We start from the raw sequence: 15,633 nt of genomic DNA, 5'->3' as shown, positions 1-15,633 counted from the left end.
GCCCTCATTTACATTTGCTGGGGGGCCTTGTTTTCAGGAAAAAAAACCGACAACTTTTGATTTCCATATTTGGAGTCTAAGTCTAACGTGTAGAAAGCATGAGATAATGACAGTGTTCACAATGACAATGATAACTTTGCTGCTTCCTAGTCCTGAATGATAGCTGAGGCTGGGAGAGGACTTGGGGTGGGGGAACACCCCAAGGAGCCATCTTGAGTGATGGAAAAATGATTGGTGCAGAGAACACTTAGAGACAAAAGAAGCAAGTTCCACAGAGATGTGGTTGTAAACATATTCAAGGGAACAAAGAAGACAGGTTCATTCTTTCTCTTCCCAGGTGACCCAATACTTCATTTTTTGCTGGGGGGTGGAGCGGGGAGGGGTTCAAGATGAGTCCCAGAATTCTCGAAGGTTAGTTATTATTGAGGGTCTAAACATCACCTCAGCTCCAATCCTATCTTCTGCATCTTATGGAATCCGGGCATTCTGGGCTGATTCAAAGGTTCTGTTTCCCAGACCTGGAGGGAACCACCTGTTCTCAATGCCATTGTTTTTGTGATGTTTACAGTCTCTGCCCCCATCTACCAACAAGAAAATGAAGTCTCAAAGAAGGAAAGGTGGGCCAAAGAAACGCCCAGGAGGGGAACAGAAGGAGGGGCAGAAGTAAGTCAGCAAATCAAAGAACAGAAGAACGAGCTAGACATTCTGATCACAGAGGCAAAAAACGGGAAAATGGAGGCAAGAAGGACTAAGCAGACAGTCAATGCCGATGAGAGAAGAGCAGACAGCAATAAAGAAAAGTGGGAAATATTTAGAGCACTTGAAGATAAAGTAGGCCTGGTGGAGCTAGAAATTGCTAGATAATGCATATAACCAAAAGAAATCACCTGTCATGGGAGATGACTAATAAGTATGATGAAAATGGAAAAGGAAAAGAAGTCCAAAAAAAAGTTCAAGAAAGATGGTGACCAAAAAGAAAACAAAATTAAAGTGTTGAAAGAGCAAACAACAGACATCATTTTTTCTCCCTCAATATGCAATTAGAGTGTGCATTATGACGTTCATAGGCTTCATGACTTCATAGAAGAATCATCTATGTCAAGTTCAACATTATTCTCAGCAAAATAGAATTGTGTCATAGAAGTTCCCAAACTTTATTTCTTGCTTTGTCACAGAAAGATGTGTTTTTAGTCAAGTTCAGCTCCAAGTGGCTATTTGCCTAGAGGCTTGTGAGGTCTATGAAATAATATTTAAGAAAATCAAGTTCATTTTACTTGTTTGTATTTTGGAAACATGTAAAAGATGCATTAGTTTGCCAAATCTGTCATCACAAAAAAAACACATAGACTAAGGTGCTTTATTTTCATACACATCTGGAGACTGGACATCCAATATTATGGTGTTGCAGGAGAAAGGAATTCCTTCCAAATCTCTTAGTTTTTAATTATTAATTTTCTCTGGCCTCTGTTTTCATAGCATTAACACAGACCCTTTGCCAAATTTCCTTTGTGTAAATATACTAACCATACAGCATATTAAATATCCTTATAAGACATTCCAAAGAATTACCCAATTTTAACTTAATTATCCAAATAATTAAAGTTACATATCGAGGCCCTGGGCACCTATTAAAAGCACACAAATATAAATATTATAGGGCTTAGGAGAAAATAAATCAATTAAAATGGTTGGTATTTAATTCAATCTCCTATAAGACACATTCAGGTTCTCTATATCCGTCTCTCCCTCTGTTACCCAAATATCAATCTTTAGGTATGATATCTTATTAGTTCCTGCTCCGTGTAAATATTTTAATCACATTATATTAGAGCTATGAAAAATCAAACTACCCCTCCAGACGTTATTTGGTTGAATTTCTTCATTGTGAAAATACAAATTCTAAAATTCAGAAACAGATAAATATATGCTTAACTTCTAACCTGCTTTCAAAACAGCAGAGAACAGCATAGAATTAATCTGTACTAAAAAAAGAATTCCAAAAGAGAATTCCAGAGAGATAGTGGACACATAATGTCTCCCCCAAATTTTTTATTTTTCTTCCAGAAGGAAGGTTATGGATGATAACAAAAATATAAATAAGATCTGTATTTCTCTGAAAATAAAGAAAATTAAAATCACAAAATTTAGGTCTTAGAATTTTATACAGATAATGTAACAAAAAGCCTAATAGTCACACAGTTACAAATGAAAAGAGCAAAGAAAGAATGAGAGAAATACTCAGCCACACAAATCAATACAGTTGGGGGGTAAGAAGATTACTACATCAAGACATAAAATATTTCATCCAAATTGCCTACCTGGAGAATGTTAAAGTCCAAAAGAACTTCCTTTCTGCTGTACTCAAGCCTACTACACTTTGTATTTCAAGACTATATTTCCTCTATGGTTCTCCAAAACTTGGGGATACATTATCTAATATAATATGTTTCTGTCTAAAGTAGAAGAAAAGTTTCAATGAGAAGTATGTCAAAGCACAAGACAGAAGCTACCCATACTGATGTAGATGTAAATGGACACTATTTTCTTGGAGCAGACAAAAAAAAGTCAGACTAGTGCCTGAACCCATCTGATAATATTCAGAAGATGCTGACTTCTGCTAAAACATTCATTCTTTGGGACCAGCACTAGACACTGCTTATTGCAGCCACCATCCAAAAGTATCCTGCAGATACAGATGGCTCATTCAAGGACCTATATCTGGTAGAAGACTGAACATTTCATGTTCTATGGAAAAGCTCTTTTAAGTATCATTCCTTCCCATCTTTTGTTGATAATTGAGTAAATGTCAGCTATATGACTTATATTTCATGGCTTGGAATCACATATTTAGTAATATTCACGATAAACTTCAAGAAAAGATAAAAAGGAAAAAGACAACAGAATTTGAAAGTTGAAGAACGCTTAGGACACAGACCAAATTAAAATATATACTTCTTTTGGAATGGCCATTATATAAAAGCAATCATCTTGCATGATATTATGTAATTTTAAGTAAATAAAAGGAATCTATTCTTGCATAATACAAGGAAAAGAGAAAGAATTATCTATAGTTTCATATCAATAGTAAGCACCTAATGATACTTGAGATGCTAGAAAGATGAATAGATAGCAAAAGGAATGAAGATAAGGATGGATGTGGGGAAGAATGACAATACAAAGATAGAGGGAGGAGAGACAATTAAGTGATATAGGTAGGTGAACAGGATATAAAGATCACGAAAGTATCATTATTGAGATAAAATTGATCTTATCCAGAGGAGCAAGTAAATTGTAAAACAGGAATTGTGTCTCAGGATTTTTCCATATATAGAATTATTTCTCTTGCCTAAATTAAAATGATTCAAGTATATACTGCTAAGGATAGCCAACAGACTAAATACTTTATAGTGAAAGTTACATACCTGTTAGTAGTATCAGTTCTACTGTAAAATGTTCAGAGTATTAATCAATGTATAAAATTCTATTTTAACTTTCTTTTAAGAAAAAATAATGAAGATGTGCTAGTAGACTAATGAAAATATGTAAGGCATCAGGATGCAATGCTAATTTGTTGAAAATATTCTTAAAGATCATCTATAATGTGCAAAGTTCTGTAAGACTTGAAGGAGGTGGATGATGCTCTAAGAACTTTGGAGTTAAAAGCTAAAAGATCGGGGATTGGAGAGAGAGAGAGTACAAGGGTAAACTCTTGCCTCACACAAAGCCAGCTCGGATTTAATCCCTGGCATCCTAGATGGTCCCCTAAGCACTGCAGGAGCAAACCCTAGGTGCAGAGCCAGGAGTAACCCCTGAGCATTGTCAGATGGAGCCCCCCACACCCAAAAAAGTTAAAAGATCGTATAAATTGGGTCGGAGCAATAGCACAGCAGTAGGGCATTTGCGTTGCACTCGGCTGACCGGGATTGATCCAGGTTTGATTCCAGACATTCCATTTGATCCCCAGTGCCTGCCAGGAGCGTTTTCTGAGTACAGAGTCAGGAATAAACCCTAAGCACTGCCAGGTGTGGCCAAAAACAAAACTGAAAAAGATTGTACAACTTGTTCCTTGTCCGATCCTGAGCACATCATAAAATTTAACTGTGCCTCAGTTTCTTAATGTGTTAAATGAGGATTAAAAACTGAATCTATCTCATACAATTGTGAGGTTGATTGATAGCGTGTGGTCATGCATTTGTGTGCAGTGCATATTAGAGTGCTTATATAGTGACTGGCACATAGTAAGCACTATGAAGATTTTAGCTACTATTATTATACAGCTATGACAATTAGAGCCATCTGATTTTTAAAAAATAGGTCTTCAAGTGGAAGTGCATCTCACCTTTAACAAAAATGTCTCAAAACTTTTCAACACTTTCAACAATGTGTTGGTGAGATTTCAGGCATTTGTCAAGAAAAGATAACTCATACATTAAATAAGACCTCTTCCCACCCTGAGAACCCAATTTCTATGAAGAATTACAACTTAACTGGTAGCTTGGCTCTCCCACATGAGGAACCATTAACTGTCATTTTGAGGTCATAGAACCACCATTTTTTCAACCAGTTAAAATCAAATGTAATATGTGTTTTCATTTCACAGTGCCTGGGGAAAATTTAAGTGTAGCATGAACTCCAGTTCTTGCTAGTTTTAAGTAAAATTGCCAAAATAAATACAAATGTGGGATATTTCTGGGCTCACACAGCTTCCAGGACACTTGAGTTTCTAGGACTGACAATCTAGTGCCTTCCACATGCATTTAATCTTCTTTCAAGCATCTCTAAAAACAAACAAAACCTCAAACAGCTTCCAATGAGCATATTGCTATAGAAAAAAAGGCAAAGAAATGAACTTCCAAAGAGTTTCTTTCTCCTCTCTCTTTCCTTCATCCCCTAATCTCCTTCTCCCCACCAACCACTAACAGGAATCAACATTTTCTTAAGTAACAAATTTACCTATTTATTAACTTTAGCATTCACTGTGGAAGATGAGGTCTATTCTGATTACTTACCTTTGAATAGGAATAAGATTTTTAAAGTAAAATTTAAGAGTAGCTGTTTTTTTTATACCCCAGAGTACAGTTGATAAGTCTACAGTTAAAGAAGTCTTTGAAGTGGAGACAGAAATCTTTTTTTAGATGAAGCAAAGTGGGTTTTATGAGGTTTTAAATATCCATTACAGAGTTCCTCCAGTTGCATGTTCATCTTAATAATATAAATCCAGTTACTGATGCCTTTAAAAATTAGTATTAATTGACCAAAGCAAAGCAAATATATTTTTATTGGAGTAATAGGTTTTCAATGCTGATGAGATTTCTAGAGCTCTCGGGTCAAAAATCAGAATCTTCACCCTTAAGAACGTTATTGAAGGCACCTTTCCCCAATGTCCATTTATTTGAGTTTTTATTTCTTTACTTTAGAAGATATTATATTCTTTTTATTCAACAACTGAAGAGATTATTTCTAGACATAAATTATGTGTAAATTTGAAAATAAAATACATAAGCATGAGAATAGTAGAGAGATTGTGTAAAACATAAGACAGGAGTTCATATCTAGTGGTTACAGAGCAATGCCAAGATTTGTTACCACCCTAGGAACTCTTGACCACTCTTATGGATTGTTTCCTAACAAGAGCTAAAGATTATTGTAGAAATTTCTCATATTTAGTTTATTAATTTATTTTAGTTTTAAGATCCATTAGTCATAAAATTAATTTTTTAGATAAAGTAAAGGTTTGGAATAAATAACAAAAAGGAGACATCTAACTAATTTTAAATGCTTTAACTGGTTCTTTACAATGTAACAAATAGTTTGGGGAAGAAAAGACTATTTTACTTTCCTTGCTTTTCTTGTATTTTAGATTGTGTGCATGCACATGGTGTGTATAGTTTTGTGTGTAGATTTGCATTATCATATGCCATTGGAATTTGGGGAAACAATGTTCAAAAATTGTAAGTAAACAGAGTTTCAGCTATAAAAATTATATAGAGAAACTTTGCTTTCTTAAAGACCCAGATTCTAAACTTAAACGAAAGATTATAGAGAAAAAAATGAAGAGATAATTATTTGAAGGGACAGAAACCATCATTTTCACATAAAGCCCATTTGTAGCATTAAATTTATCCATGCCTAATTCTTGATCAACACAATCAAGAGTAAGTGTGTTCATCCAATTCTCCAGTCAGTATACTCAGGCCCTACATCTCTTAGAAGTTGGGATGATTGGTAATAATAATCCCATGCCTTTTCTAATACTTTTCATTTTTTAACCATTATATTCTAATTTTCTCTATATACTCTGACATATACTTTTCTTCCTATTGAATTAAAGACATATATTTATTTAAACACAGGCCCATGCCACTCCTGGAAGCAAAGAGAACAATGATTTATACTTTCCTTTTACTTCTCTTTTTATTTGCATTCAAAAATATTGCAACAAAATGGGCTTTAGAAACAAGACCTATGAAATGATTAGTAGACAGTCAATTCCTGTCTAGTAACAAAGCACCATAGCTCCAAATGAGAACCTACAGGATTTTGTGTCAAAACCAAATTGACCCAGGGTCCATGCTTTTAGGCTGGGCTTTATATGCCAAATTTTTACAAAATTATGTGTTATACTATATAAACATTCACATGTGGCTTTCTGTAAGCCACCTATGAGGGATCAAATAATCAAAGATCAACCAGCCATGCCATCTGTTTTGAAAATATAGCATGCTATTGTTACAGTCTATTTAACAATAATGGCAAAACAAAAATTCAAAATAATTAGAAATAACTTGGAGGGTTGGGTAAGGTTTTCTAATCAATTGACAGAGAAGCAACTTGAGAAGCAACATCTATCAATTTTAATGTAGTGGTGTGAATATGGTATGCTACACTGGTTCATGAGGCAATGTAGGACTAGAAGACAGGAAAATTATAAATGAAACAATCAGTAAAAAGATGAATATGTTAATGATGATGGTGTTGGTGATTTTTGTTACTACCCATTGATCTGGACCACTATCATGCATGAGTTTTTCTTTCTGTAAACAAGATTTATTTTCCTCTCACAAAGAAGACTGGAATACAGTTTGTAAAAATGCTTTTGGCACCCTTCTGTTTTTTTAAAAATTATATACACACATGAATTGTTCTCGCCAGGCAACAATTCTGATTTAAAAAAAAAACTGTATAGACACATGAATTGTTCTTGTGCCATTTTCTGTCTTGGAAAAGCACTAGCTGGCACCCTACATGTTTACTTTAATATGCTGAAGGCTCCCATCAACCTCATACAGATGCAAATCACTTCTACTTGTCCTAGTGTTACTTTGTTCATCCTAAAAGTTCAGAAGAGACTTCTAAACTTCCAAAATTCCTCTCAATTCAGTGAGGAAGAAAATTCAGAAACAACATTTTAATTTTCGGCCTAGATTTGTCATACACAAAGAGTGAAAGAAGGAAACACCCTTCTCATAACTCTTTCACTGAAATGACAACAAAAGGTATAAACCCTAGCCTTCCCAAACCCCTAGAATGCTACAATATAAATTGTTAGGTATACTAACTTAAGCACTCCTGCATGAGTGGTTCATAAGATGAAATAATGGCATGTTGGAGGTTTAAGAGAGAAGAAAAACTCAAATCCAATGTTTAGGTAAGAATGTGCTGAATTTTTAACACAACTGTAAGTGAAATTACTAGAATCTGGAGTTTCACTTTTCTAAGGTACCATATTTTAACCTTTTAGCAGTTTTAAAATTAGTGTCTTCTAGAGCAGATCATATGTTTAAATCTTTTTTTTTTTTAATTTGAAATGTAGTACAAGCACAGCTACTTTGTAGTTTGTTCAAACATCCTATAACCCTAAAGGATTTTTAATATTCTTCAAAACTATGAAAGAAAGCACAAATACCTCTTGCCAGTGAGGGAAAATACCCTTCAGCATATTTTCTTATTTCTCTCCAGGTTTTAAACTATTTTAGCAAATGACTTCTTATATCGCAAGCAGAACTATTTGAAATAGTCTGATGGCATTCTTTGAAGAGTGAGACAGTTCCTAAATCAGGACAATCTTAAATTATAATGGAACAAACACAAGCTCCTTCCTGGAATTCCTAGGGATGTACAAGTCACTGTGGGGTTAAACGTGAGAGTGATACATCTAAAATCTCAGCATTCAAGGGAGCACTGAATTCTCAACAATTTTCTAGAAATCCCAGTCTTTCTCCAGCAGCATGGGGTGCTTTTTATTAACTATAATTGTGAATAGGATGAGGTGAAAGAGATTGCAGAGGGACAATAATCATAGATTATGTTTCTTAGTCACATTACATATGAAATGATATAATAAGTTAGTTGCCTCTACAATCCTACCACTTACCAGTAATGCAAACACTGTAATTATCCCCTATTTTAAGCCCCCACCATTGGACTGAGAATAACTAAATGGCTAGGCAAGGTTTTGCTTAAACAAATGACCAGACCAGACTCCAGAATCAAGATATATTTCAATTTTTTTATTTTAGTTTGTTTGGGTTTGGTTTTGAACTTCATCTGGAAATGCTCTGGGCTTATTCCGGGCTCTGATCTCAGGGGTCACTCCTGGCAGGCTCAGGGGACCAGATGGAATCTGTGAATTAAAGTTGGGCTGCCTGCATGCAAGAAAAAAAAAACCCTATTGCTTCAGCCCCAAGATATTCTTCAATTTGTAAATTATGTGCAGTGCTTTCTTTCCTGCATTTCTTAATATTTACTGTACCATAATTCATCAATGATAAATTTCACCAAGAGCTAGGCTCTTAATCATTGTAAAGACCCTCTTGTAGAGAGTCCTACAAAGTTTGCTTTGGAGCTAGACTCTATGCCCCCATTCCTGCAGGAGATTGAAATCTATGCTGTAGCAAGTATTTCATCATTTGCTACTTTTCTTGAAATACCTTGCATCTCATGAGGAGACAATGGTAAAGGAATAGAGTTACGTTCCCTCAAGTAGCTTACCTTCCAGTAAGGAAAAAAACACAGAAGCCATTACTGCACAGTACATCAACTCTCCAACAAAGGTATGCCCAGATTGGGCTCTGATAGCATAGAATCCAGAACAAACTGACTTTGCTAACAATAAAATAAAATTTACAAAATGGAATCCTTAATATTGATTCTCCTGTGCACAGAGATAGAAAGGTGTATATATATATATATATATATATATATATATATATATATATATATATAATATATGCATACATACATACATACAAGGTTCAATATCAGGATGATTATATGTAACCTTAATAAGAGGTAGGTGCTCAGTTTTGTTTTACAGAAGAGGAAAATAACAAGGAGTGATCAATAACATAATTGACAAAGGTCCCACAATTCCCATGAAGAGAGTCAGGATCCAATCCAGATGCATAAAACCCCTCTCATTAAGAAAGAACTGAGCCTCAGTTAAGGGAACCAAGAATTTTCTCAGAATAAATGCCTGCATGGAGAGAATGGGAGAGACTTAGAAAGCTGTCAGGTTGAGGGCAAATGTAAAGAGCATGAAAGGGAGCAAAAAAGAGAGATGGTTGGATGGAAACATGCTATATTGCCATGGTCTATGGGAATTTTATCAAGGTTTCTGAGTTCTTGAGTCAAAGTTGGTTAATAACATAGTCTAGTATTTTCCAGTAGGGCTCTACACCATAGTATGTCTTGGGCGTACAGAAGGGATCTGGGATAAGTAACTATAGTCAGAGGAAAGGATCTGACTGAAAAATAATGACCATTCCAACAAACGCAAAAGAGAGCACTGACCAGACCAATAGTACCAGTAATAGTGAGTGCTCTAGGAACACTATTCTTTCTACAAAGATACCTCATCCTCTGGTGTTACAAATCAAAAAGTATTGGTTAGGCACTGGAGAGATAATACAACAGGTTAAGTGCTTGGCTTTGCTATTTCTCTCTCTCTCTCTCTCTCTCTCTCTCTCTCTCTCTCTCTCTCTCTCTCTCTCTCTCTCTCTCTCTCTCTCTCTCTCTCTCTCCTCTCTCTCCTCTCTCTCCTCTCTCTCCTCTCTCTCCTCTCTCTTGTTTTTGGGCCACACCTGGTGATGCTCAGGGGTTACTCCTAGCTAAGCGCTCAGAAATCGCTCCTGCTTGGGGGACAATATGGGACGCCAGGGGAATTGAACCACGGTCCGTACAAAAAACGCCCTACCACTGTACCCGCGCTCTGAGGTCAGAGCGGTGGTGCAAGGGTTTCAGTTCTTAACATCCCATGTGGCCCCCTGAGCACCACTTGAGTGCAAGAGCCAGTGGGAATGCCCTTCAAAAGATTAAAATACTGATTAGGTTGCAGGACACTTTCCTCAGCTCCTTAGAATGGGAGCTGGCCCAACACGCCTAAAATTTGACCTTGTAATTTCCTGAAATAAGGAGATAGTTGTTTTATCAAATTTAATACTGAGACAGTGGATTCCACCTCCACAATTTCATCCATCTTCTAGACAAGCCAGTAAAATAGTTGAAAGCCTATACTTTTCAGCAGATAAAAACCTAATATATGGGATTTACTTTCCATATATCTTGCCCCCATCTTGCCTTTTTCAATCAATCAATGTAGAGCTTGAACTTTATGCTGTGAAATTGGCTGCTAATATCTCAAGTATCACAGTAATTTCTCAGGATTTGTATAAAGTACGAGACTTTTCTTAGATTGATGTCACACAATACTGTTTGAATATCACAATATCTGTTTGAAGTGAGAGAAAATGGAAGCATCGTCCATTGAAAACTTCTCTGTTTCCTCCCTAGAATGTTAAGAAAGAACTTATTGTCATTCTTCTTTTAGATTCTGACTCTCTAGGAAAATCTCATAAAAATAGAAAGAAGGATTTATAGTATTCACCAAGTTAGCTTTCACTAAGTACTAGCAAAAGATTCCTATTGCCAACCATATAGTGGGACTCAGCTGAATCTTATGATATGGAAAGGTACTCACTTCTACTGTAGAAGGATGCATTCTTGGAAACATTGGTAGAGGGAGTTCGACACTGGTGGTGGGAATGGCCCCGATTCTCTGTATATCTGAAATACAACTATGAAGAGCTTTGTAAACCACAATGGTTTCAATAAAATAAAAAAGAAGAAACAAAACCATGCAACATCTATTACCCTCTAAAATCATGAACAGTTCATGGAATTATCAATTATCACTATTGAAAAGAGATTTGGATCTTGGGACATCAGATACAGTTTTCCCAGCATGTAATAAACATAAAAATTTAATTAATAGGATAAATATCGTATTAAAATAAGAAATTTATTTATGATTGATCTCAAGTCAATGTATTTGTTCCATGTGACCTCAAACAGCTACAAAATCTCAGTGAGCCTAGATTAAAATAACATCACTTTGTGAGTGGTTGGGAGAATTAGGTGAAATGATTATGCAAGCTTATAATGCTAATAAGATTACTCTTATTATTGCCAATCTCACTAACCTTCAAGATCTTAATCTAAAAGTCTGTGTATAGCTTTCCCTGGGATGAAGATGAAACTGCATCAAGGAAGAATGTGAATGACCATTTCAGGACTTTTTCTCACTTCCTCAATCTCTGTGAATATGTCACATTTGTGATATAGTGCATCACAAATAAAGCCCTTTTTCACATATTACTAGAAGAGATTGCCGAACATTCAGAGGAATAAATTTCCTCAGCCAATCTTCATGAGTGAACTTGAGGAAGAACCAACTGGTTGTTATTTGTTTTCAAATAATCTTACCTTCCTGCATGTTGATAAGAAACAGTATTTACTCACTACTGTTTTCCTTTCAAAAATTTGTCTCCTGGCATACTAGAAACAGGTTCAGCTGATTTGTTTGTCTTGGACAAATTGTTCAAGTGAAAATTTTTTACTTGGCTAAAAATGAGGCAGTTTCATAACCCTTCAAGAAGTGGATGGAAGGTGGGTGTCAGCCCTGCCAGCTGCTTCTAACATGCTTCTTACTTGCCACTATAGTCACCATAGTCATAGCCAGACAATGAGCAAATTAGCAGATGCAACTGAGACCAAATCCCAGAGTGCATTTGTATTGTCACTGTCATTGTCTGCAACAAAGAAGTCATATGTAAAAGCCTGGGAAGAAAGCCAAGAGCAAACCAGACAACATTGACATCGCAGCTGCTTTGAATGCCCTTCACCTTAAAGCATGTGTTTGCACGAGAACCATGGTATTTGGGGTGTTGGAGGACTAGATTCAAGGGAGTTTCTGCTCATAACTTTGCTCAGAAGCCTAGAGAGACCCAGTGACCTCTGCTTCAAATTTATATTCTAAACCTCTACCTTCAGAGTAAAAATAGAAAAAGGACTCTCTGACCAGAGATAGTACTGCATTTTTGTCTTGTATGTTGCTAACCCGGGTTCCATCCCAGGCACTGTATGTGATGTACTGAGCACAGAGCCAGAAGAAAGTTTCTGAACTTACTTAGGATGGAGCCTAACATTTCCCCCAACAACTATTGGTGACAAAGAATAAGACCTATTTGATCAATCTAACTCAATCCTTTTTAAAAAATAAATATCTTTATTTAAGCATCATACTAGCATGTCTGTAGTTGGGTTTTGGTAATATAAAAAAATTCATCTGATGAGGAAAAATATTGAAGATACCTGAAATATTTTTCCTCTGGAAATTTGAGTTAAGGGTTAAGAGAAGAGATTTAATCTGACTCAAAACAAAATAGTTGCTATTTCATTCTTGAATAAAAATTGTCCTCCTCTGGAAAGTATCCAGATTCTTAAAAAATATTTTTTAAAACTAAAGCAAACAAAAGAGTTAAAATTTAAATTAGTTTATTTTTGTACCTGATCATTTGGAAATATTTGGTAGCAAGTGATATCCTCCAAAATTAGCTATTTAAAATGAGAATACTGTGGGAATCGAACAGGAAGTTTTAAAGAATTTGGGTCATTAGCAATCCTACTCTGTAGTACCAAAAGTCTTTCTCCATTTTTTAGGAAAATCACCTTAACAAGGCAGAATAAGATAGAAGATGAGGAATACAAAGAACATGCTGGAGAGATAACTCCAGGATTTGAGCACATGCTTTTCATTGCATGAGGCCTATTCCCAACAGAAAATGACCCCCAAGCACTGTCTTCTAAGACCCCAAGCATAGAGTTGAGAGTAGCCCCTCACCCACAGCATCTCTGGTTGTGGCCCCAAAACATAAAGAAAGAAAAAAAGAAATTCAATGCTTTGTACAACACAAAGAGAAGTAGACTTAGTAAATATATGATCTGGGATTTTTAGGTAGATAACACTTTAGACTATGCTGTACAAATTCTTACTTTTCCCCATCTTTCTTTAGTGGAGACTGTGTTAGCTATTTGAATGACAGCTTCTATCCAGGCTCTAAAGCATATTGATCATCAGCTTACAAAGTGAAAACTAGGATTTTATTCAGGGTTTATTGATAACTTTAATGTTCCAGGTAGAGCTGAAAGAAATATACAAGAAAAATTAACAAATCCCCAATAGATTTGCTAATATGTATATTTTTCTAAGGTTGATAAAATATTCTGCCCATCTTTCTCTACAGGACTCAGGTTTGGGTGTTACCTAAGATCTTAACAGATCTCAAAGCTCCAACAATAAATGGGAAAGCAGGCATTTGTCTTAGCCAGAAGGAAGATTTGGGATATTCCAGTTATTTAATACTAAATTTTTCAAGTTAGACATCATCATTCTACTAGTTTAGCATGAAAAAATTAATATTTCATTTGCACAAGTTTACATAGGTAGAAATTTAGTGAGCCAGGTTTTGAGACCAAATCACTACACTGTAGTTTTTTAAATTCTAAGTCAATTATAAAACTTTCTAACCTTCAAGTAATAAACATCTGCCTCTTGCCAAAGTAGAAATAGACAAACATAAAAGAAAAACATCTTTCTTAACAACATAATAAAACAGAAGTGCTATTTACAATAGACAGACTCTGGAAACAACCAAGATGCCCTTCAACAGGTGAATGACTAAAGAAACTGTGGTACATATACTCAATGGAATATTATGCAGCCATCAGGAGAGATGAAGTCATGAAATTTTCCTATACATGGATGTACATGGGATCTATTATGTTAAGTGAAATAAGTCAGAGGGAGAGAGATAGACACAGAATAGTCTCATTCTTGGGTTTAAGAAAAATTCAACTGTAATAAGACTCAGAGACAATAGAGTTAAGGATTGGAAGGGTTGGAAGGACCGGTTCACAATTTAAAGCTCACCACAAACAGTGGTGAACTCAGCTAGGGAAACAACTACACTAACAACTAACATGACAATGTTAAAGAATGAGAGAAGTAAAATGCCTGTCATAAATACAGGCAGGGGTGGGGGAGGAGAAGGGGCATTGGTGGTGGAAATGTAGCACTGTTGATCGGGGTGTTCTATTTATAACTGAAACCCAACTACAAACATGCTTGTAATCATGGTGCTTAGATAAAAATTTATATTAAAAATAATAAAATAATAAAAAGATGAGTCCAGAATGTGATTCTTTTTCTCATTAGGAAAAGGTACTCTGGTAAAGATTAGATGTATTAAGATCTCTTTCCTATCAATAAATCTGTAATAACAGAGATAGAAACATATTTTCGTGTGCCCTAACAGTATTATTTATAATTTCCATGTCAGAGAGGTTACATTAAAGTAGGTTGAGCGAGGTTTATTAAAGTAAAATTAAACAACCTATACGTATATGTCTTTCTCATAAAAAACATAAGAATAATGGCCACTGACTGTGAGGCTTTCGAGATGAAAGATGTGACCTAATGTTATCAATTAATGATGAGTAAGAAAATTTTATCAAGTTAATGCCATATTTTCTCTTCTTTTTAGGAAGTACATTTGAAGAACATAAGTAGAGGAAATGCAGGAAACAAGAACTACAGAATGTAGAAAGTCCTAAGAATAAAGAATGACATACCACCCACAGGATCCTTTGTGCTGCACCAAGTTATCTGTTGAACACAAGAAAACCTACCAAAAAAGTTTGATAATAACAGTGAAAAAGATGGGCATTCTCCCCAATGAAATATGCAAGTAAACATTCCAACATTGTCTTTAGGTGTGATTGTTAAAACTTTTGCACCTTGCAAAAATGGTCCTGAAGTTGGTAGATTGCTGTTGATCCTTTATCAATAATGTTTGATAGAGAAATATATATGTATATACATATTTAAAATATATACATATATACATATATATACACACACATATATATTTTAGACCCTGCCTCTCAAGAGCCACAAAGCATGGGTGTTTTATAGATCCAATTGCACTAAATTTGTCTCTGAATCTTGGCTATTGGAGTCATTTATTCAGCAGCCTTGTAAAAGTGGTTTATTAATTTTTTATTTGCACTTCTTTCTACACATCACAGGATATTTGTTTTACAGTCCAATAATCTTGTTTGTCTATTCTCTCCCCACCCCTCTCATCACTGTTATGTTTGTCTGATTTGGCCTCTCTATAGCAGCAGCAAGCAATCAAATTGTATTTTAACCCTCAAACTATCTGTGGCATTTGCAAAAATATAAGTTGGATGCATTTATTTTCAACACAAAGCTTTATTTTTGTGACCTCTTAC

At 35.3% G+C, this 15,633-nt stretch overlaps 1 protein-coding gene across 2 annotated transcripts in view; it reads left to right on the top strand.

The window, feature by feature from the left end:
* Positions 1-15,106, top strand: part of IGF1 (insulin like growth factor 1) — an 84,678-nt gene extending 69,572 nt beyond the window's left edge. For both annotated transcript variants that reach the window (XM_049783184.1, XM_049783183.1), the window contains exon 4: positions 14,883-15,106. In XM_049783184.1, the coding sequence (XP_049639141.1) occupies positions 14,883-14,942 (60 nt within the window). In that variant the 3' untranslated portion in view covers positions 14,943-15,106. The remainder of the gene's footprint in view (positions 1-14,882) is intronic.
* Positions 15,107-15,633: the final 527 nt, after the last annotated feature.

The sequence above is a fragment of the Suncus etruscus genome, chromosome 11 (assembly GCF_024139225.1).
Source record: "Suncus etruscus isolate mSunEtr1 chromosome 11, mSunEtr1.pri.cur, whole genome shotgun sequence".
NCBI lineage: Eukaryota > Metazoa > Chordata > Mammalia > Eulipotyphla > Soricidae > Suncus > Suncus etruscus.
Note: the sequence above shows the minus strand (reverse complement) of the source record. Positions and strands in the feature narration are given on the sequence as shown.